Source organism: Sylvia atricapilla, chromosome 3 (genome assembly GCF_009819655.1).
Source record: "Sylvia atricapilla isolate bSylAtr1 chromosome 3, bSylAtr1.pri, whole genome shotgun sequence".
NCBI lineage: Eukaryota > Metazoa > Chordata > Aves > Passeriformes > Sylviidae > Sylvia > Sylvia atricapilla.
Window position 1 is genome coordinate 46,119,173 of NC_089142.1, and position 24,241 is coordinate 46,143,413.

General features: G+C 43.2%; 1 protein-coding gene across 5 annotated transcripts in view; it reads right to left on the minus strand.

Annotated features, from left to right (window-relative positions):
• Window positions 1–479: 479 nt before the first annotated feature.
• Window positions 480–24,241, minus strand: part of FYN (FYN proto-oncogene, Src family tyrosine kinase) — a 139,246-nt gene continuing 115,484 nt past the window's right edge. For all 5 annotated transcript variants that reach the window (XM_066315268.1, XM_066315266.1, XM_066315267.1 and 2 more), the window contains 4 exons: window positions 22,426–22,502; window positions 22,169–22,322; window positions 13,698–13,829; window positions 480–3,403 (listed from right to left, as the gene is read on the minus strand). In XM_066315268.1, coding sequence (XP_066171365.1) covers window positions 3,195–3,403; window positions 13,698–13,829; window positions 22,169–22,322; window positions 22,426–22,502 — 572 coding nt within the window. In that variant the 3' untranslated portion in view covers window positions 480–3,194. The remainder of the gene's footprint in view (window positions 3,404–13,697; window positions 13,830–22,168; window positions 22,323–22,425; window positions 22,503–24,241) is intronic.

Consider the following 24,241-nt stretch of genomic DNA (forward strand, 5'->3'; position numbering starts at 1 on the left):
AAGCCAAAGAGTATCATGTTAGTGCCTTTGATAAACTTTTGTCTTTTTCAAAGACCACCAAGTCTCACATAATTGCCTTCTCCCAGAAATATAATAACCATACTAACCATCCCTTTCACAGCAATGTCCCATTTCCACCTGTCACTTTTCCTGAGACTGGTCTTGGATTAAAATTGGCTTAAAGATGCCTGTGTCACCCCACAGAGTCCTTTCTGCTGCTGGTAGGTCTTCTAGAAGACCTCTTCTGGAACTCAGCCACCACACCATGGAATCAGGTGAGCTGGTGGGGGGGAGCATTTGGCCAATTGTTTTTATCTGGGCGGAATTTATTAAGTCTTACATTAAAAAATATTGCAAGGAACAGAAGATTCCTAATCTCATAAATTCTACTTTTACAGCCACCACACAACTACTTGTGGTGTACACACAGTGCTTAAGAAAAGGCTTTTATTAATTTGTAGCAAAAAAACCTAACAACCTTGTTTAAATTTTTTGCTAATGTTTTTATTTGAGAGATTAAAAAACCCAAACAACAAAACTCCCAACATTAAGAAAAAGAAGCAGAAGAGCTACCGATGAGAAATGGTCTGGATTTGCCACTCAACAGTGGCACCAGTCTGCACACAAGCCAGCTGCAGGCAGAGATCCGGCAGAGACCAACGTGGTACTCAGAGACCGAATGCAATACAAGAAACGGCAAACCCAAGGATCAGAAATGAAGGCCATAAAACCCCAACAACGCCCCATCCGAGTCTTACTTCCAAGGAGAAACACAGGCAAACTAACGTCTTAGGCTCGTCCCGCATTGCAGATGGAAACTGCACTTAAGTTTGTGGCACAGCAAAGGCTGCTAAGGAACCTGGTGGAACGGCCACGCTTCGCCACCGGGCTCTGGGCCGAGGAGGTGACGTGGTGGCTTCGCCAGCCCGCTGAGTTACTATGGAGTCCTCAGTTCCATGGATGATAGTTTAAGGCAGGGGGGTAGCTGTGGGAAAAAAAAGAGGGCCACGACTTGCTTTGTAAGTACTAAGAGGAAGCTAGAAGTCCAACAAGGATCATGGCCTCTTCAGTACTCCACAGCTACAGGTACAGCAACATTGAATATAGAATGTACATAACATTACTTATAGACTACATGTAAAACGTTAACCAATTTATCATGGAAATCTGGTAACAAGCAACATTGCCATATAAATTCACACTTTGAGAAAGGCTAAGTGTGGAATCCTAAGAGGATTTTCAGTCAAAGTTTTGTGTAGAAAATACTAAAACAATGATGACAATTTGTTCTCTGAATCTCAATTAATTACTGGGTTAGTTTTCACAAACGAAGAAAGGTTCTCTTTAGAAAATGTGTGAATCTTCAGAGTATGGATTCACAATCTAAGTACTAAATAATTAAAAAAAATAATTTCAACTGTCAGGAAGTCTTAGTTGGCCACAATCTTTTAAAGCAGTAACAGCAATACAAGACATAGAAAATGTCTTTTCCTGCAACACTTGTAAATGTAAAAGTATTCATGTTAAATGCAACAGAACTAATAAAGAACAAACTGCTGTAGAAGAGAGAAACTAGAGACTAGCTATGCTTTCAGCCATCTTCCTTACAGCTGAACTCCAGCTATTTAAAAACATATTGACTTCATAATTTGGAAAATGATGTCCCATAGGTAACTGGCCTGCATACTCCTATGAAATATGATGCCCCAAATGGCATGACACCCCTTCTTGAAAAGTTTTTAATCTCATGTCCACCATTAGCTCCATAGTTTAAACAAAAAAACAACTATCCAAATGTAAAATGCTCTTTTTTTTTAATTACTAAATTAAGAAAGTTAAACAGTTTTAAAATGTAAACTTGCGAATAAACCATAACAAAATGTAATTAAGACTTTAAAATTTGCAACTCAGTATTAAAAACTCAATAGAAATAGAAAGGATTTTTGTGTGTGTTTTTTGGTTAAACGTAAGTAATTCAAGGCTGGTACAGACAACTGAAAAGGTAATACTTTGTTCTGTGCATCCCCCATGAAATGTAAAGAAGTGCATAGTAATTCCACTGGAGAACTTGCAGACACAGAGAAAGTAATTTCATTAGCAGTACAGGACACTTAACACACTTATTTTACAATGGAAAAATGTTACACGTAAAACAGAAAAATCCTAGTTGCATGACCAACAGTTTAGCAGGGGGACATGGCTAAAATGCTATTATTTTAAGACCATCTGAATGTGGTTACACTGCTTAATAAATCTTTTTGAAACATTTCAGTATACATGTTTTGATACAAGAAGTCCTTGTAGTTTCAATTTTCCAGTTCAAACGGTGATGGTGTAGTTTTCTTGCTTTAAATATGTTCGTTTTAATTTCAAGAACAAATCATCACACACTTGTCAAACATTGGAAACATTACTGTAAATACAGCACGTGATTCCTGAAAGAGCAAAGTTACAACCATCTACAGGTACATAATCATAAACAAAAAGTGCAATCCAATTTAAAAAAATCATGCTTGGCAAAAGCCAAAAATTAGATCACTGGCTTTCAGAATCCCACCAGTGTTTTCATGTCTGCAGTAAAATTATCGCTTTCTGGGTACAGCTGCAGAAGGGTTCATTCAATTCCAAATGAGTCTCCTCTGCAATAGCACCCATATACTGTATGTACAGGTATGTATATATATTATATATATTTTATATATAAAAAAGCAAAAACCCAAACACCTGTCCTGATTTTTTTATTTGTTAAAACATGAAAAAAAATGTTTTAGACAAAGAGGCCACTTCTGGAAAATAATACTTTTAGTTGAATCAGGAGAAGACTAGTTAAAATCACATAGGTTTTGCAGTTTAAAAAAGGAAAGCACTAGGATCAGTTATTGGCACTGAGTTACTATTTACAATGAACAGAGGTTTTGCAGTTTACATAACATCAATACAATGCAGTTTTGGAGTCTTTGATCAAGAAAAAAACAAGTGTTTTTCTCCTTTTCATCCAGGACATTCAGATTATTAGGACAAGTGGTCATAGGCAAGGGCTGTGGAAGTTCCCAGCTTCAGCCCCTCCTGTGCACTGCAGTGCTGGAAGATGTTGCACTCTGGAGAAGCCGAGCACAGAGTTGGAAGGTGGAGAGCAGGTGGGACAGGGCTGAGAAACACCTGGTAATTCATGACAGTGTCTGGAAACCAGGGATTTACAGGTTGTCGCCAGGCTGGTACTGGGGTTCTGTTGCAGTGAAGTAGTCTTCAAGAAAACCCTGTAAATATTCAAAAGTTGGACGCTCCTCTGGGTCTTTTTTCCAGCAGTGAATCATAAGCTCATGCAAGGAGATGGGACAGTCCTGAGGACACGGCATCCGATAACCTCGTTCTACTTGCTCCAAGACTTCACGGTTATTCATGCCTGTGAAGGGCAAACAAATCCACAGTAAACTACAGGAAAACTAACCAAGCGTAACTATGTCTACAACACATGTGGTTTGCTCAATCATACTAATTTCTTTTGGTTAAGACAAGTGAAACACAACCACACTGAAGTCCTGTTTCAGCTCCTCATCTACTGTAAGGTAACCTGCATTATTTTCTTTCTCAGTAAAGGGTTTTGGGATCCAGTGATGAGCAGAACACTGCTCCCATGGTTACCCTCTTGGCTTACTCAAAATGGGCAGGATTCGGTGCTTTCCCTCTGACAGCAGGAACTGTGAAATGTAATATGTGATGTGCTTAAGGAAAACAAATGCATTGCAAAAACTGGAAAATTCACAATTCTAGAAATTAAGACGAATTTCTGAAACCCTCACACTAACCGTGGGCCTTTCTGAAAGCCTTCTGTGAGGTCATGCTGCAGGGACTTCAAGACAAACCCTGCTGCTCCTGGCTACCAGGGTTGTGCAGCAGCTTTGCCTTCAGTGTCAGCCCAGAAGCTTATTGCTGCTGACCTGTACCCCCTCTATCTGTGCTGGTTAGTATAGTTTCCATCATATTTGACTGTTCCCAAACCAAAACAGAACAAAGCTGCTCACAGGACAAGTCAAATGCCAAGCAAAACATCTCCACTAAAGAACCACAGCTCTCTCTCTCTCTCTCTCTCTCAAAAGAAAAAAGTAAAACATTGTATTACCTTCAGAGAATCATAGAAACATTTAGGTTGGAAAAGGCCCTTAGGATCACTGAGTCCAACTGTTAACCTAACACTGCCAAGTCCACCACTGGACCATGTCCCTAAGCACCAGATCTACAGACTTTTAAATATCTCCAGGGATGGTGACTCATCTTGCTTGACTCTGAGAGTAAGACCAGGCCCTTTGCTACTTTTTCTTTCCTATGTAACCCCTTGACTCCTCTGCCGAAGTGCTTTTCACCAAACATTAACTGCAAGCCACCCTCAGCTTTAGTTTACATCTCTCTCCTAGTACACTTTTTAACAGTACCAGGGGTAAGACTGGCACCACAAGTGTGCAGAGGTGTTTCAGAGGAAGCCTGCATGCTGACTGCAAACTTTGTGCTTGCCCTGCCCCAGTCCCCTGCTGAAAAATATCTGCAGAATTCATTCTCCTGACTTTGCAGGTCCTGCCAGGCAGCTCTGCAGGAGAACCAGCAGGGATACTTTCAGTTTCTCCATGACTGAATCTAAAAACCAGCATGTCGATGTTGTACTTTCTGCCTCTTCCTGGCCTCTGTGACACTATCCTTCCCTGGGAATCCTCCACTTCCTTCTTGCAGGGTGTCCTTTCGAAGGGTTTGCTTGTCCCACCTCCAGAACCCAAAACTTCATATTTTTTGTAAATTTATTTGTGAGGAATAATTCAATCACCTTCTTCAATACAGATTAATTTATCCACTCTGCACTTTGACTTGTAGAAATGTTTGGTTTTGGCTGGGATAGAGTTAACTTTCTTCCTAGTAGCTGGTACAATGCTATGTTTTTGATTTAGTATGAGAATAATGGTAACACACTGATGTTTTAGTTGTTGATAAGTAGAGTTTATCCTATGTCAAGGACTTTGCAGTTTCTCATGCTCTGCCAGTGAAGAGGTGCACAAGAAGCTGGGAGAAATCATATTGTGCATAATTTGTTTTTCTTGACTTATATGCCTCTCTTTTTCATTTCTAATAAAATTATTATTATATTTTACTTTATTTAAGTTATTAAACTGTTATTATCTCAACCTCTTGGATATGAGCAGGAGGATATTACCCTGTCAAGATAAGAAGAAAAGGTTTTTACCTTTTTTCTGATTCTCTTCCCCATCCCACCTTTGAGGTGCCTGGGGGTGGGCCATGGGAGTGAGCAAGTGTCTGTGTGGTATTTAAGTTACTGGCTGGGGTTAAGCCATGACAGGGAATAAAATCCTTACACTACATAGGATTTAGGCTGGTAACTTGGCTGTAACCTTGGATTTGGACTTTAACCTATATCTTCATGTCCTGGCTGTGTTTAATTATTAAGGATGCTTAGAAAGAAACATCTGTAAAATTCAGATTTTCCTGAGCATCCGTATCTAGATTCTCATCTCATGTTAGGATTACAAAGCCCCTTTTCCTCTTATCTTGTCAGGGTAATTTCCTCCTACTGATATCCATTTGCAGTGTCTGGGCAAGGATCATATTCCTATCCTGCCACTGTAAGCACCCCTGGCATGGTCTCCCCACTTATTCCTTGTATTTATATTTAGGCTCTGAGTTATCCGTGTTGTGGTCACAGCATGGCTCTGCTTAGCTTACTGCAGCACCTCCCATTTTCAAACAAGAGGAGTACTTGGTTTAGTTTCATGTATGGGTTTTACTGCAGGGAAGGCAGAGGAGAAAGGAGAAGTTTCTTTTGCTACCTGTTGTGCATGGAGGAACCTCTCCGAAAAACTGTCTCATACTCTTACAGGCCTCTCCTTAACACCCCCTTTGGCAGGGATAATTGCAAAAAGAAAGGTTAGATTACTGATTTACAGTATTCCCTAACCTGCAGACCAACACTTCAGCACTGGTTTCTTGTGTTTCATTTATCAGCTGCATCCACCCACTGTATTTTTGGTGTTAGATGTTTATAACTAGGAAAAAACACTTTGAATGGCTCCTAAAGTGGACCATGGTTAAGTCTTCAAAATTATGAAAACAGACTTACAACAAGCCTCTGCAGACATCAGATTCTGCATAGAGTTACAGTTCTCCTATATTATTACTCTAAACTGATGTTGTTAGGTCACAGAGGCTCACAACAAACCAGAACACACTGAACAAACATTTAGGTGCTCCTCACTGTCCAGCAAGAACATCCAAATATATTTTACTATTTCATTAGACTACAAAACAACTACTGGTCTGTTAGACACAAACCCAAGGCAGCATCAACCCAAACTTTCTGGGTTTTTTCATATCTTTGTCTTTGAATCAGCTGAATCACCTCGTGTTTTCGGGTGAGAACTTCTGCTGTGCTTTGCTTCTCGTACATATTAAAGGCTATGAAAATAACTGCAACCAGTAACTCATCTGTTCATATATACACAGCCACTAACAAACTGCATTCTTTGCTTTTATTTTGGCAGTACGTCCTGAAGTACAACATGGATGGAAGCAACAGCAGCAGAAAAGCTCCTTCCCAACTGATTTGTTGTTCTAAGATATCAAATGTTTGCTATTTTTATCCAGTGCTTTACTCAGTGCTGCAAAGCACACTCTGAAACCTGATAACGAACTGTGTGCTGGAAGAAAAACCCTGAGGAGACAGAAGGGGGAGGAAAAACATAAACAGCTCTTCACTTCCCTTTGTTTAACAAAAAGGTAGAAAAAAGAACATGAAAGAGACATCGCTTTCTGAAATCATAGTCATTTTTTTTTGTCCCTGGAAAGTGAGTCAAGCCAGGTTTTTTCATCACAGTTTAATCCAGGAAAATGCCCTTTTTTTCTCCTTTCTCCTTTCCTCTTTCCCTTCCCTCACAGTAAACCCCAGTTATGAAACCAGAGCAAGTAATCCTCATGTTCCTCACTGGAATTCATACATCCAGCAAGGGCTGAAGCACCTAGGATTTGCCAAAGAAATTCTGTTAGTTTTGACACGAACTGCTCATTTAAAAACAGAATTTCAAAGACTTTTATTTCTAAATCAGTTGGATTACTAGTCAGACTTATAAAATAGCAGTGCTTCAGGTATACATTTTACCTCTTAAACAGACTATTTATGTTTACAAACCTATTCTATAGATTTACTTATCTTATCCTGCAAGTTTTAGCGTTTCTCTTTTGATAGCAGAAGTCTGTCATATCCGCACTTTAACATCACAGAGAGAATATCTGAGGAGTCTGTACAACTCCTTTCTCCTAATGAATACCCAAGAGTTTCAACTCTTAATAAATAATAAATGACATTCTGCTTGCAGTATGCTTCCAGACCCCTTAAAAGTTTATCCTAAAATCCTTAAATCTGTGAAATAAAATACTCAGCAATATTCTTTTGTTACATAAAGCTATTCTACCTGCGTTGGGGGAACACCTGCTATCAATCTGGGCTGGAGGATGAACTGAGTGAGAGCAGCCCTGCCGAGAAGGACGTGGGGGTGTTGGTGGATGAGGGGCTGGATATGAGCTGCAGTGGGCACCTGCAGCCCAGAGAGCCAAATGTGTCCTGGGCTGCATCCAAAGCACTGTGGGCAGCAGGGTTAGGGAGGGGATTCTGCCCCTCTTCTCTGCTCTGGTGAAACCCCACCTGCAGGGCTGCATCCAGCTCTGGGGTCCTAGCACAGGAAGGACATAGACCTGTTGGAGCTAGTCCAGAGAAGGGCCCTGAAATGAGAAATGGCTGAGAAAATTGGGATTGCTCAGCCTGGAGAAGGCTCTGGGGAAACCTCATTGTGGCCTTTTGGCACTTGAAGGGAGCCTGTTAGGAGGGCTGTTGGGATAGGACAAGGGGTAATGGTTTTACACTGAAGGAGACAAAATTTGGACTAGGTATAAGAAAAAAAGGTATTTTACAATGAGGGTGGTAAAACACTGGAGCAGGTTGCCCAGAATGGTCATGGATGCCCCATCCCTGGGAACATTCAGATTCAGGCTGGACTGGGCTATGAGTTATCCGAGACATCCCTGATTATTGTAGGATTGGACTAGATGACCTTTAAGAGGTCCCTTATAACCTAGACAACTCTACCATTGTAGAATTCCATGAAAAATCAGCTTGTGCTCAAGATATTTCAAGAATTACAATTTGGCCAAGAAGAAAGCATCCAGTTCCCAAAAGATGGCTTTTCCATTAGCTTTTTATTCCCTGAGAAGACCAAAAATCAAATAACCTCCTACCATCCAGCTTTAAAAATGAAACCTTCAATAATCTCAGGATGCCACAGGATATGGGCACTCTAATTCTCAGTACAATAAAAATCTACTGCCCATATAAACTGGGAACAGAAATGCAATACTGCTTGGTTTTTCCTAGAAAAGTTGTAGGAACCTTAAGTTATGGTGACTTTAGGAGTTACTTTAAGAGTTACTGTGAGACAAAAAAGGATGCAGAATTTCCAACTGTGGCTAAAGAAAACACTGGAAAGTACTTTAGTGTGCTCTTAGCAGCTTGATTAGATGTGCAAATAGCGTGTATGTGGGCAATGCTGTTTTTCCAGAAGACAGGAAACATTACTGTCACTAGGGAGTGTCCCTGCATCCAAACTAATGAGCTATACAGATTACTTTGGGACATGTGAAGTTCAGAGAGGAGAGCAATTGGTTTAGGCTACTTTATTATTGCTTTCTTCTCTTAGACTGTAGTGGGTTGACCCTGGCTGGATGCCAAGCACCCACCAAAGCCTCTCCCTCACTCCATTCCACAGCTGGACAGGGAAGAGAAAATATAACAAAGGATTCATGAGTTGGGATAAGGACTGGGATAGATCACTCCCCGAACAGTGTCACAGGCAAAACAGGCTAGAACTACAGGGATCAGTTGAATTCATTGCCAACAAAATCAGAGCAGGATAATGAGAAGTAAAATAAAACCTTAAAAACACCTTATCCACACCCCTCCTTCCTTCCCAGCTCTAGCTCCTCCCCCAGTGATTGGGGGAGACAGGGAATGGGTGTTGTGGTCAGCTCATCGCTGGTTGTTTCTCCTGGAGCTCAGGGAGAGGAGTCCTTCCCCTGCTCCAGCATGGGGTGCCTACATGGGAAACAGTTCTCCATCCCATGGGCAACAGTCATCCCCAAACTCTACAGCATGTGTGGGTCACTCTTCCACAGTCCTCCAAGGACAGGCTGCTCCAGCAAGGCCTCCTCTCTCCACAGGCCTTCCACAGGGTCACAGCTTCTTCTCAGGCACCCCCGTCCCCCAACTATGATAGCTTGGCCACGCAAACCCAACACACAGACTGAGAATGATGCTCCTTCCAGACCCACTGCATGCTTTCAGACCAGTGATCCAACGAATACAGTGCGTGGAAGGGAACAGCAAAGCTGCTCCTAAGAGAACACAACCTCTGAATGCTGTTCTTACTGAGTGCAATGCTAATCAGGTTATTTCTGTGGAAAAGGAGGAACAAGTTTTAAACTCTGGAAGTCATGCCACTTCACTTAGAAATTAAAGCCTGAAAACCCTCAACATCTCCTCATCCTCAAAGCTAGACTGTCAATATCTGGGGTTTGCTTTGGTTTTGTTTTTTAAAAGACGTTATTATTTGCTTGGTGTAACAGATGAATAGATGCAATCTTGAGATACAGCATTTGTGAGCAGAGCTTCCTTGCTTACAAATAAACCCACCTGACCTTATCTATCCTATGTAATGAGTACACAGCTTTCTTAACCTCTTATTTACCATCCACAATGATGTTACACTCACCTACCTATGCTGGCTCACTGTTATGTACTTGGCCCCAGGCTTGGGTACCACATGTTCTCTGGGACTCATGGCCCAGCTTCCCCCAGGGATTAGGAGGCTAAATACAGCTGCCCAAAGGCTGCAGAGGTGCTTGGAGCCTACACTCAAAGACGTGCCTACACTCAAAGGCCAGAGGCAGCACTGGGATTAGCATCACGGTGGCTGTCACACTAGAGTTAAAATGAAATTGCTCTTGACATGACAACTGCAGCAAAAAGCAGAAGGGGAAAGGTCAGAGGTGCTTGTTTAGTGTGGCTGAGATTTTTGCCTATCCCAAAACTACCATGTTACAAACTCACAAATTCTCCATTTACTGCTAGGGAAGGGCATTTGTCAAAGAGAAAATAAACTGACACTGAAAAAGGTCCACTAAGCAGACTATTTCTTAAGCTTGGCGCTTCCCCTGGCCCCATCTATTTTTCATTTCTCCACTGTAATAGTGGAAATAGAACCTCTGTGTGAAAGACTGTGAAAGTTGCTTATTTTAATCTGTTGCCTTGTGAAAAGGATAAGAAAGCAAAAAAAGGGCATAAATTAGTTATCATAGTGGCCCAGAGAAACAGGCTTGGTTGAAGTGTGAACATGAGGACGTCTTCCAAAGAGTTGGTCTTGCTTGTGGGAGCTATAGGGTTTGAGGCAAGGCTTCATTATGAACTCTAGACTGATCTTTATCTCCACCAGCAAAATCTTTACTGCTCATGTATCTCACCACTGCACCAGCCTCTCTTCCAAAATGGGGCATCAGGACAGGAACTAGTTGAAATCTGTAGGACAAAGAATGCCAAGTTCTGTTCCACCCAGTCTGTTTCCCTCCTGTAAACTGCTTGCCTTCCCCCCTCTGTCCTACTCATTGTGCTTCTCCCTTCTTCTACACAAGCTTAAAACAATGCCTGGTTCCACACATGGGAAGGCACGAGGTATGGTGTCCTGCAGGCATGGGTACCACCCCAGGACTGGGATTTGTGCTATAAATCATGTCTCCAGGCACTAAGAGCTTGTCAAACAAGAGAGCAATCCCTTTGTCTGAGGGCCTCTCTCCACTTCCCCCAGCCTGCTGCAAGCAGGAACATCAGGACAACATGCCCACAACTATTTCAGAAACTGGATATTACAGCAGACAGACAGCTCCATGACCCTCTTTGTTTCAAGACTGACACTTTTCAGTGTCATCTCTTGGGTACCAAAGTGCTGGCAGTGCCAACAGACCTCACCCTCTCACCTATGGGTTGTCTACTTGGATGAAGAGGGCTGAGTCTTACCTCTCAGGGTGATAGAATCCTGTTTTTCCTCCTTGTGCAAGCCATGTCATAATGACAAGAAATGCCCTGTGAGTGTATCTGAACCCTACTCCTTATCTCAGGGGATATCTCAGGGGATATACAGGGATAGGTATTCATGAAACATTGTCCTTCACAGGGTCCTTCCTCTTCCCAGCATGAAGCAGGAGACAGATGGTCCTTTCTATGTCAGGGGAAAAAAGAGTCTTTTCTAAGGAGCTCAGGAGGCCTTTGTCACCTTGGGAAGTCCAAGCTCTCTTTTCAATCCCCTTGCAAAGACAGACCCTTCTGAGAAGGCCCCAATTCCCTTCCACTGCTGCCTCAGCCTATAAAAGCTTTTCCATTTACGGTCTGGGAAATGAGACTGGGCTGAAATCTGTAAAGACTTTGGACACTCAAATGTAAGATCCAGGCTGCCCTTATGTAAAACTGGTAGAGGGGAGTGATGGTGGCCATAAGAATGGTTAAGACCTCCCAGATGAGCAATAGGAGAGTCCTGGTGGGAAGGAATGGCCCTGGCATAGAGCCTGGGCAGGGTGTAACCAAGGCAGTAGACAACTGTCCAGAAAATTGCTGCCTTAGTGATATATAACACACAAAAAATTGCTTCCAGCTACTTGGTGTCTTCCTAGTGCAGGTGGAGGAGAGTGAGCCGGAAGGACTTTTGGCATGTGAGGGCTTTATGTAGTGAGGGATGAAGGGGTGGGACAATGCTGAAAGAGGAGAGATCCCACTGGTTGTCTTTGATGTGCTCAAACCGCCAGGTAATAAAACTGTCCAGAATTTCAGGACACAGCCCATGCCTGAGATTACTGTCATGGCTTCTACCAGAAGTTATATATTGCAAGCACTTAAATGCACATCCTGTGGACTCCTCCTTTGGTGAGGGAAAGAAACATTTATGAAGTGCAGACATCCTCTGCATCCTGTGTTCAGTTACAGACTTGTGAGTAAACACAGGGCTTACATGGTTGTTTTTGCATGGAATGGTATTTTCACCTGAACTCTGCCCTGGCTGGTGACAGCCCCCATGCACCCACTTTGCTGGCAGTGATTAGAGAATCCCTGCAGCCCAGTCAGGAACATTGCCCACCCTCTGGGAGCAACACCGCATCAACCAAAGCTTTTTTCTGTCTTTGACCTTTGCACAGCATGCTATGTCTGCTTAAACCCTCAATAAACCTGCAGAAATCATAGCTTTCTCACACCGCTACCAGGAATCCTTAGGGCAGGAAGACTTTTGTTCTGATTGGTGACACAGCTGCTCTGACTGGAGGCAACACCCCACATGGGGAAGTGCTGGGCAGAGGGACTCATCCATTCCACAGAAACATGCCATTATATTTTCTGCTACCTCATTCAGTTGTCACAGCCACACCTTTGCTAAGCTGCTCCCTGTTAATCATGCCAAAGTTCACTGCTGATCATGAGATGCCTTCCAGTCCCCTTATTCTCTTCTCAAATATCAGCTACTGGCTGCTAGGTGCTAGCAAACTTGAAATTCCTGGTAAAAGTGTAGAAGATTAGTTTTGCTGAGTTCAGTCTTCTGAAGTGGTGTGAGACACCACAGGATAAATTGAACTCCACCTTGATGCTTCTCCTGCTCAGTTTGATATATGGATCTGACTGCTTGATCACAGCACAGATTGGATAATTGAAACTGCTGTAGGGAACTTTCCATTAAATCAGCTGCAGTGCACACAGCCAGACTGTTGAGTATTTAGATTTTTTTTTAAATAAAAAGACTAAAAATGCAGCTAGAAGCATCTTGAAATGCAGGGCATCCCCTGCTGTTAATATCTGTGCTGATGAGAAAAAGGGATTAAACTCCTTTCCATGTAATGCATGGCTTTCACCTCGCCCCTTTCCTCTTCACCTGAATGCCTACAATCTTCAGGCACTGAATGTAGATCTGAATCTGAATGCAGATCCAATCACCCCCTCCTACAAATCTTAATCCATTGGACACTTGGCAGAGTTTCAACAAAGAGCCATGGGGCCTCCAGCTCCCCCATGCAGAGAATCTGGCCCTGCTGTGACCCTGCCATGAGCTCTGGTCTGCACATTACAGAACTATTTTCTTCCCTTTCCATCCATCTCAAAAGAAAGGATTGAAATTTAAGAGTTTATGAAAAAGAGATTTGATAATACCAGACATTCAGGCAGTCATCAAACCTAGCAGTGAACCAGACTGACAGAATAAACGGAGTAAGGCCTCTGTGGGAGTTTAACTGTTGGTATCTTAGAGAAAACGCAGTACCTGTGGAGAGCTACTTGCTCCAGAATATGATAATTTTACATTGCTTTCATTAGTTGTCTAGAAAATATATTAATTGAATTGAGCACAATTAAAACAGTAGAAATGAATTTGTTGAATTGTCTCCTTGTCATTTTTATCATGACCATCACAAAGTTGCTTTGAGTCAGAACTGGTTTTAAGCATACACAAAACTTACACATTACAGTCATTCTCCTTCGAGCTCAGTGATTATAAATAAACATTCCAGTGTAAACATATGGCCCATTCCCACTCCTTTTCCCAGGTGAAGAAGGACATTTTTCTTACCTGGGTACGGCACTCTCCCTTTTGTTACCAGCTCTGTCAGTAGGATCCCAAAAGACCACACATCTGACTTTATTGTGAACCTTCCATACAGAGCCGCTTCTGGCGCAGTCCATTTTATGGGAAATTTTGCACCTAAAGAGAGAATACATGAATCTTAACCAGAACAGAGACAGAACCAAAGCACCAGGTCACAAGTGACTCTTGTGTTCTGCAACACATGCAGGTGGAAGCAGCTGCAGAGAAGTGTTAACCAACAGCTCCACAGAGTAGAGTCAGAGAGAACAGGTAGGCAGAACATTAGGGCATCAGGAAAGACTAAGCATGGAACACATCCCAAGAGAAGAATAATACATTTTAACTCAAGTTCGAAGTTTTATAAAATGAAAATAAAACCCCCAACAACTCAGTTTTAAAAATGAATAAGCCAAATATAACAGAAATAATTTCTAATTTCTCCCAAAGTGTTTTAAATAGTTGCAAATCAAACACAGTTAGCACGTATAAGCAGAACTGAGATATACTGGGTATGTACCTCCCAGTTTGCCTGCTCAAGCTGAGCAAAATGCAAACAAACAAACATGGTGAAAACAAAAATTAAAAGCAAATCCAATATTTCATTAGAAACATGCAAGGACTTTGAAATAATACTGCTATTCGAGTTGCTCGGAGTGCTTGATGTCAGGGCACAACTTTGGCCTGTGATTTATAACTTGACAGTGTACTTTAAGCTCCTGGCACTGAAAAGCCTGTAGTGCCTTAAATACGTGCAGTTCTAATGTGCTCATCCATCATCAGAGCTTGCAGGAGCCAGTTGCAGTAAGGATAGTAAGATAACAAGTCTTTAAACACTGATTTATTTGCTTTTCCAATCACTGACTATTTTCTTAGGGAAAATATTTTCAGTATGACTTTAAAGAAAAGTCTTGTGGTAATAATTAACTCATAGTATGTGCAAAAAAAATGCAGACATTTCCCTGGTGCCTTGTATTAACATACAGGGAAAAGAGTTGCATTGCTTATTGCTGATCCCTAGTGACAAACACTCTTGAATTTGGAAACAAACTGACTTCGACTTCACATCACCCTCTCATAAAAGTTCCCTTTGCTTTCAGGAGGAGTGTGAAAGCGTAACAACGTGGACAAATCACTCTCAGGGAGTGAACTCACGGCACTGTTTAGAGTTCCCTGCTGGCACTGTTCCGCCATCACGTGCAGGGCTCGGTGTCCTGTATCTTCAGCCATGCACACCAATCTGACAGGACTTAGAGTAAAAGTAAACACTGTAATTCTCATCTCCTTACTTAGTAAAACTTGGATGTGCTAAAATTTTTTCTGCTTTACACGTAAATGATCCTAAGAGAGACTAGTACTCTAGTACAAACACATTTTTTTCCCAGGGAGTATTGCAGTTGCTCAAGTAAGTCCTGCTAAATGATTTGAAAATGTCCTGCTAAAGGATAAAAAACATTCAAGAGAAAGTTTCAGATAGCTAACGCCTGAAGGCAGGAACTTAAGTCTAGTTAAGCATCAGCACATCACTGGTTAGATTTGCAAAGGTGTCAGAGGATTTTTGGATGCCTGTTCACTTTTTAAAATCTGTCTCTTAGGTATTTTCATTGGTTGATATGCAGGCAGAAACTAAACTGGGGTGCTTGGCTTTGGTCTCAATCTTCTCCACTTACACTCCTTTGTGTGACCAATCTTAGTTTACAAGACTCAAAATCTGCAGAACTCCATCTTCTCTTTTTACCTTGGCTGTGATGTGTGAGTCCTTTGCAGCAGAAGCTGCCATCACTTGATCCTCTGTCCTGGAAGCTGGCCCTGCTTCAGCAGCACCAGCAGCCACGTGGGCTTGGCAACTGGCTGCTGCAGCTGCCGGGAGATCCTGGGGCTCTACAGCCCGTGCAAATCCCTGGAAAAACTGCAAGCTGCCTGTATCTGGTGGTCAGGTTGCCCTGGCCTGCAGTGCATGCCTTTAGATGGGTCTGTGCAGGCAGCCCTGAACGTGAGGGCCAATGTCCCTCTGCTCTCTCCTACGTGCAGCTGAGACTGCACACACAGCCCGTGCCAGCTGATCGAAGGAATAGCTCCAGGCTGGCCAGGAGCCTGAAGCCTCGGACGTTGGCTGGTGCTGTGTGAGATGGCCATGCAGGGAAGTTTGATTGTTCACATGTTGCACATATTTTATTCAACAATTTTCTTCAATCAACTGTTTTTCTGAGAACTTAGCCAAATCTGCTCTAATTCCCTTGTGCTTCATACTCAGATCCAAAGGTAGCAACCACCTACAACTCATCTCTGGAAGAAGGAAATCTCTTCAGACTCTTTTGTGGCCAACTCCCCCAGTATTTTTGTCTTCCTCAACCTACTGCCAGTGTGTGACAGGGAGAGGAGTACACGGTGTGTTGTCAAACCACAGGAAAATGAGAAGCAAGGTAAGTCCCTGAGAAGGGGGATCAATTCCAGGAAATCCCTTTTCCTGAGAGCTAGAGCAGTACAATCCTCACTGGGGTGTGATGAGCACTGCTGGAGAGAGGAATGGTCTATGCTGAAGGTTTTCCAATGACAGGGCAGCTATTCATTACTTCTCTGTGTTGCCCCTGCTGTGGATGATTCTCTGTCTAAAGCAACTAATATAAAAAAAATCATGTTCTGCAGTTTGTGCAGATGACAGATTTGGAGTGGTAGATGGGTAGAAGAAAAATGCAAGGTTGGCAGAGAGCTTGTTAGCAGAGCCCTGCTTCATGATTTTCTGGCCCTGCAACACATGTTGGAGGCTAGATGGTCCAAGAGAGTCTGCAGTCCAGCATGGGAGAGCTGCCAGTGAAGGGGGAGCAGAGACCAGGGAGAACACACCAGGCTGGTCACCTGCAGGTACAACACATGCACTGCCACAACATAAGGAGATCACACACAGCTCCTGTGAGTGGGGCTGTGTGTGTTTGCCTAACACGGTGTTAACTCCAAAGTGTTGTCTCTCATTCAATACCTGGAACTGGAGACAGAGACAGTGCACGGCTGTGAAAGCACAAAAATTCCCAAATGTGTTGAGCACTGCCCTGAAGCCTCCTGCTTGCAACATGGAGTGTTAGCACAGGCTGGATGCTGTGTGTGTGGTTCCTGACAGACACACAGTTCTGTGCTTACTCTCTTCCCAACACACTGATTAAAAAACCCGTTGCCTCTCTTTGCTCAGGTCTCAGAAGCTTATTAAACAAACTGACTTTGTGCTGCAAACAAATTAAACAGCATCAGATAAAACGTGTATTACTGACAAGCATGTTAATAAATCTGATAAGCCAAATTACCCCAGCTGACAAGGCAGCCCATGTCCTACTCTGAAGGCAGATTTTGCGTAAGTGGGGGAGGGATTTCTCTATTTTTGTTGCTGGAACCTGTTTTATTACAAACCAGCACATCAGTAACCCAGCACACTACATCCATCAGGTCAGGATAATCTGTCTTTGCCCCAAAACAAGGTACTGCAGCTTTTATCTCAGTCCCTTTTTTTTTTTTTTTTTTTTGTTTGTTTGTTTGTTGGTTTGGTTTTTTTTAAACGTTACAGCCCGGGGAAAGCCTTTTTTGGGTTTGTGCACTGCTTGAAACCACATGAAACCAAAGCTGCTGATACAATTTATGGTTAGAGCAGCCAAATCCCAAGCCCTGTGAGGATTTTTGTGAGGCTCAGCCCTATTCTTGGGACCTCTGCTCAGCTCTGCCCAGGCATTCACACAGGTTATCTCCCAGGAGGATTTCCTTGGGAAAAATCAATCCATGGCCCTGCTTTAATTCTTTGCTGGCCATAAGCAGGTCATATGATGAGAAGGAGCAGAGGGGGCTGGGATGATTGAGTGACCTTGAGATACAATTCTCAGCATGGTTTCTTCTGAGGCAAGCAAAAATCCCTCAGAGCTTTGGTTTCTTTTCAGATCTAAATCTTGATGAAGTAGAAACCTCTGAAATTCATGCCCCAGAGCCACTGCCAGCTTGATAATGATTCTGTTTCTGGAAATGCTACAAAGCTGCTACCTCTTGTACCTTAAAACCAAACCCAGTGGAGGACTCCAAGCTCCAGGACCCAAAAACTCAGGGACCTTTTGGGTTAACAATCAGGGAATGTAACGTGGCACTGAATCGCTTCTGGGGCTGGAAAGGGAAAGCTGCAAAAGGTAAAAACGAAGTGCTGAAGCAAGCATGAAACAGGAAACGAGTCAGCCCCGGCAGGCGATGATGAGTGCCGTGTGGGAGGGACCGTGCGATTATATTTTTTGTGCTGTGAGAACGAACATGAAATGACAAGGCTGGCCAACATCAGCCATGAGGAGCAGGCTCCGCAGGCGGCCCGGTCCCCGGGAAGCTGTGACACCCCTCTGGCTCCCTGCCCGCAGCCCCCTTCCCCTCGCCCTGCCCCTTGACCTGGCCGCGCTCCTCAGCGCAGGGCAGACGGCTCCGTGCGGGAGGGGACCGCGATCCCCCCGGGAGCGGCTGGCTGACAACCAGGAGCCCCTTCCCTGTCCTCCCCTGGGCCGCCTCGGGGAGCGGCAGGGAAAGAGCGAGAACAAAGCCCTGGATGCCACAGCCTGCAGTACAGCCAGTCACAAACCAAACAGGTCTGATCAGCTGGAGAACAAGTCCCTACAAAGGGACTGGAAAGAGCCTGGAAGCGGGAGGGGGAGTGGAAATCCCTGCCTATTTCTAGGAAATCAAACTAAGGAGCGTCACTTGATTTTAAGCAGGGCAGGAAGGAGTTACTTCTAAGTGTTAAGGAGGCAAAAATGATCTGAGAGTTTACAAACACGTAGTAGAGCTCCCAAAATAGCTCTGACTCGTCTGGAAGGCATCAGAAAGATCCTTATTGTTTCATGTGCGCTTCGAGTGGCACTACTGCGAGTGCTGCTAGTGTGTGCAGTAGAAACATGGCCCGGAAAATAACTCGGCAATTTCTTTATTGAGAAAATTTTAAATTTGTATCAGCTGCTGCTGCTTAGAATAGTAACAACTCTAACCCAGTGACTCCGTGGAGCACTGGCACTCTGCACAAAAACGCCATGTGCTCGGTGAAAACTCCGCGTAACTGTGAACCATATCAGTGTATGGACAGCAGAACTGCACGGAAAACCCTTTGCTGGAGGTGATGGGAAGTTTCTCTTTGTCCTGTAGGACACCAGGAGTTTTAAGTCTTGCCTTACAGGGCTCACATGGGCATCATCAGCGGTGGAAGGAAGCAAGACTCCGTGCCTGACACTATGTATGTGGGGAAGACGTTGCAACAGCAAGAGCCAGAAGCAGCAATGGGACAGGCTGCAATACAGTCCCCCAGTGCAGCCTTTGAAATGGGCGTCACTCTAAGCAGGCATGTTTTTCCCCTTTGATTACTCACTTCCTCTAAAAGCAAGAGGAGCCAAATGCTCATTACAAGCCAAGAACTTTCTTTTTTTGGTATTATTTAATGGCAGTGTATAGCTGCTAGTCACACACTTTAAATCATTAGTGGCATGACCATCTCTTTCCTTCCTGACAATTGCTGAGAAATGGCAGTGCAGACAACGAACTGCTTTTTATTTACCTCTCATAAATCAGGAGCAGTCAGGCCTCCTTTGTTCAAACCCAAAAGAAAATAAACCGGTCAGTAAAACATTACCACCAGGCTCAGTAATACCCACACAGGTTCAGGAATCCTGCACTCTAGTCCGCTGGGGCTCAAAGCATCCCCATCTGTTTCCTTTCAAAATATTTAATCAGAGACAAAAGTGACAGTGGGGGAAGGGAGTCAGAGATCAAGCGAAGCTGGAGAAAACCACCTCTTCCCCATGCCAACAATGAGCTCTGTACTAACACACTTAAGCCAAAAGAAGGATGACTGCTGAGGAGAGTGACCAGAGACTTTAATCTTCAGATTTTGCAAGGAAAAACATTTCCTTTCTCCCATAGGAGCTGCCAGTCTGGAGTGCTCCCCATTCCCCTCCCCTCTGCTGGCCAAGCTTTCCTCCTGTGTCAAAATTCCCACTGAAGCAGTAGTCAGCTAGATAAACAGAGCAGTCCCCAGATGCATCCCCTTGGAGGCTGAAGTAATAGGTCATGGGAAACAAGCAGAGGCAACCATTTCCTCCTGATACTGTGGTCTCCAACAAGCATTGCTCAAACTGAAGCTTAACTAAACAAGCCAGAACTGAATTCCAGTTGAAAAAAAAAAATCCATTGGTGCATTAGAAAACATGTTTCTCCCTCAAAAAATAAAAGGTCTTAGGCTCACCCTGGCTTGGAAGCCAGGTTAATTGCAATGAATTGAGTGTGTGCTACTTGGTCTCAAAAAAAAAGCACCCCTTTCTACTCCTTAAGAAAGGGACAAAAAATATTAATGAAAGTAGGAAAACCTTTCTACATGATGCCTGTGGTTACAGCTCTTTGGGTCTCTCTTTTAAAGAAGTCCGTAGCTCTGAAGGACTTCAGCCTTACTAAGAGGTCAAGGGAAGGAAGTTTTGTCCATTGTCTTCAAGTATGGGAAGGATGGGTGACTCTCCATACTGGCACCAGAAGATGAAGCCAGGCAAACATGACTCAGATCTCTAGATCATCAGCAATGCATTTTAAAAGCTGAACTAATTCTCCCTTCCCAGACACTTTTTCCTCAGTACAAGTGATTTCTGCCATGAAAAAAGAGCAAGACATACCCCCAGCGATGCTCCCTCTCCCTGCCAGGCCTGGTGTTAAAGTTTTCTCAAAGTTTCTCCACCTCAAACCCAGTGATTTTTATTTAAAAATCTAAACTTCTCCTCAATATCAGTCAGGCAGGTTTTCACAGCTTTTTTAACATGTGAAAAAGGCAAAACTATTCTGAGAGATTTAAACTGAGAGGCGAACAGGTCATCACAGGATTTCCAAGGGATCAGGAGCCTGAAGAGATTTGGCCAGAAGTAGGTCACATACTTGTCTATGAAAAACAAATAATTAGTCATGTAAAACTATACATTGGGTGATTTCCAAAGGGAACAAAAGACATGGCAGCAAACCAGGCAGAAATGGAGATAATATAGGACACTGTTTCAAAGCCATTTTGCAGACTGGATCTGCCTGCCTTGTTCAGGGAAAAAGCTCTTCTTGTTTCGCATAGGGGAACAGCAAGCAGGCAGCTTTCTGTCTACCAGAGCCTCTCCAGACACTGTTATTGCTCTAGAGAAAATTACACAAGCCTATATTTTTCTAACAAGAAGCAATTCCCACCCTCAGGCTGAAATCAATAGTAGTTAAGGCTCTGCATTAGTATTTGTCATGAATTCTTCAAGGACCCCACCAAAAGAATCAGGCCTCCCTGCCTGACTGTGAAGCAGGCACCTTTTAGGGTGGATGCAGCCTGCGGTCCACATCCCTGTGACTGGATACTGCCAACAGCAGTTCAGAAGGGTGAGAATAGCTTGAGAGCTCTGCTGCTCCCAGGCCAGGGCAAGGCATGCTGGAAACTCTTTGGCTCCTTCTGTCAACACTTAGAGAAAAAAATTACAGAAAGAGGTTAGCTGTTTCCTAAGAATTAATGACAGGGTCCATGCTGAAACAAGGACTTTGCTCAAGGGAAGAAACTCATAAGAGGAAGGAGTAAATGCAGGTTATGAAGTACTTAAGTGGCCTGTGCTTTTTGGTGATGTACAACAGAGTTTAATGGGATCCTCCTTGGCTTTGGCACTGAAAGGATGGAGTCACGTTTACCAGCACATATTGAGCTAGTACTACCAAAGTACTGCCAGCAGAAAGAAAACAAAACTGTAGCTCTGCAGCTTGGACCAACATCTGACAACTAGGCATGACTTGTAAAGAATAACTAAGAAGAGCCCGTGACATGGCTCAGTTTGAACACACATGCTTTTTAGAAAAAGCTACAAAACTCTTTGATACACTTCTTTAGTGTACCAGTGGTCGTCTGTGTCCAGCACCCTGTGTAGCACTGGAAAACGGCATTTCTATTAAAAAAACTTTTTAAGAGGAAAGGAGGAAAGAAAACATAGTGCTCAGAGAGGCAGCTTCATTGCACAGAGACACAACTCTTTGACCTGTTTGAAATAAAGAAAGTAAGAGTACAATAGGAGCGATAATAGGGGTTAGTAAATACTAGAAGGCACACTACAAAAGAAATCCCCTACATACACTTTTCTGGACTGCCACATTCAGACTGTCATAACCAGTAAGTAAAATATCCTCTTTGCTATGGCACCATGAAGATCCTATCTTTGCTGTCATTTCCAACTGCATTCTCACTTATCACGTTTGTTTCATTTTGGCTTTTAAAGAAAAGACAACGAAATAAAACATTCTCTTCAGGACATGCATTCAGCAGTGAATTTCTGGCTGGGAGTTAATATGAGTTCAGGATTTACTGCAAGCAGCCCCGAAGCATAGGAGAGAGAGCTTTTCAAAACCATGTTCCACTCTTTCCCTGTCACAGGGATGACGCCCAGTGCTACCCCCGCTGCTGCATTTACCTTGTCTGGCTGTATATTCATTGTCTTCAATCAGCCTTGCCAATCCAAAGTCGGCAATCTTGCATATGAGGCCGTTGCCCACCAGGATGTTTGCAGACCGCAGGTCTCTGTGTATGTAATTCATCCGCTCGATGTACGCCATGCCCGCGGCCACCTGCCAGCAGCAGCAAAGACAAACCACGCATTTAAAACAAACTCAATACATACATGGGCTACAAAACACGTGCACCTCAGTGCTCAGTACTCTGAAGACAGACCTGGGCCGCCATGTCCACCAAATTCGGTAACTTCAGGGCTCTTCCTTCTCCATCCTTTAAGAAATCTAGCAAACTCCCTGCAAATGCAGAGTTGAGACAATAGAAAGATGTTAGGAAAACAACTCATCAGGATGGAGGTGCAGCAATATGTGCAATCTTAAAGACAGCAATGTTTCAAGTTCAAGGGACAGTTTCAAAAAACCCCATAATATCCTTAAATTCTCCTATTGTACTCGTTTCACTCTTCAGGTTGGCTTGCAGAAGAATGTAGTACAACGAGAGTTGCAGGGAAAGGAAAAAGGATTGTTTTAAATTTTCCTGACCATTACTGAGAAAGTCGATCTTTCCTAACTTTGCCAGTGCTCTTTAAAACGACATACCTGCTGCTCTCTAAAGGCCTCAGCTAACTGCAAAGCAGCAGCTTAGTTCCAAGCCACACAAGTTATGGAAGAAGTCAGATCCCAGCTCGACTTGCTCCAAAAGAAAGGTCAGCCCAGAGCCTGGTGAGCCCAAAGGGGGTAGCACTAGCAAAGGCTACTTTTCCTTACAAATTAGTAGTGCTCCTCCTCTAGGTATTCCAGAACTAAACACAGCACGAACCATTAATTTTAGGAGACAAAGAAGAGATGAAATGAAAACAACTTTAACAAAAGTTGTAAGAACATTGCTTTCCTGTGCAAGGGAAAACAAAAAAGTACCCTGTTGCTTTTAAAAAAGAGCTTAGGATGTTATAGCTTCTGTCCTAATCTTGTATCTGAACAGAGAAGTGTAGCAGTCTCCTTTAAATAAGGTCAGAGAATCAGTTTAATAAACAAAGGAAAAAGACAGATGATTAAGCGTTTCTCCCTTGATAAATCGTCAGCCTCAAGCTAGATCCAAAGATGTAAAATGTTACAGTACAAACCAGTAAAGTAAGCCAAAGTAAACCCCATACTTCAGAAGGGTTTTGAAAAGTCTTTATTTTTAAAGGGAAAAAGCATATGCTTGTCACTGAGATGCATGATTAAAGTGTGAGTTAGTCAGGGCTTGGATGCCTCTGAGGAGGGAGGTGGGCAAGCACCTGCCAGGAAAATAAAAGTCAACTCCAAACAGATTGAAAGAATGCACTTAAAATTTCAGAGTGTATCCTCCAATGTACAATGAAACTTCTCTGTGAGAACTTATGTTTCCTATTTGGTTCATTTGCTTTTCCAAAACAAGCAGATTTTTTGCTCTGCTCTCAGCACCCCTGCTGGAGATCTGATGGAGCAAAAAGTTTTCTTTTTCTCATTTTACTACACTGTAACCATCTAAATAGCTTAAGGAAGAGACAAGGGAGAAGGGGAAAGCCAAGGAAAGAGAGGATGGAAAGAATAATATGTGCAAATCATCTATTGAGATGATAATGGGGTGGACTGAAAGTGAAGTGCGATCTGAGAATGAGGCGCAGTGACAAGATCCAGGATTGGCTGAACAAAGAAACAGAAATCCTAGGCTAAGAAGTAATCACTGAAAGAAGATGTCCTAAGAGCTCTCTGATGCCAGGAAAAGCTAGGATCTTGGGAAGCAGCATTTAGTATCATCAAACCTAGAAAACGCAAATCACTTGTCAGGGAAGTTTAGATGCTGATGCAGCTGGAATCACTTAGCCTGCACCAACTTCTCTTTCCCTCAGGTCTTGGGCCCAGTTCATAGTGGAAATCATAATTCTTCTGAAGCCAGAGGTAACTCTAGTTTCCTGTTCCCCCTCTCCTTCCTCGCATGCACCCTGCTGCACCTCCCTCTGTATCCCCAAGGAGCAGCAATAAAGAAAAAAATATTATCAAGCACAGCAGCT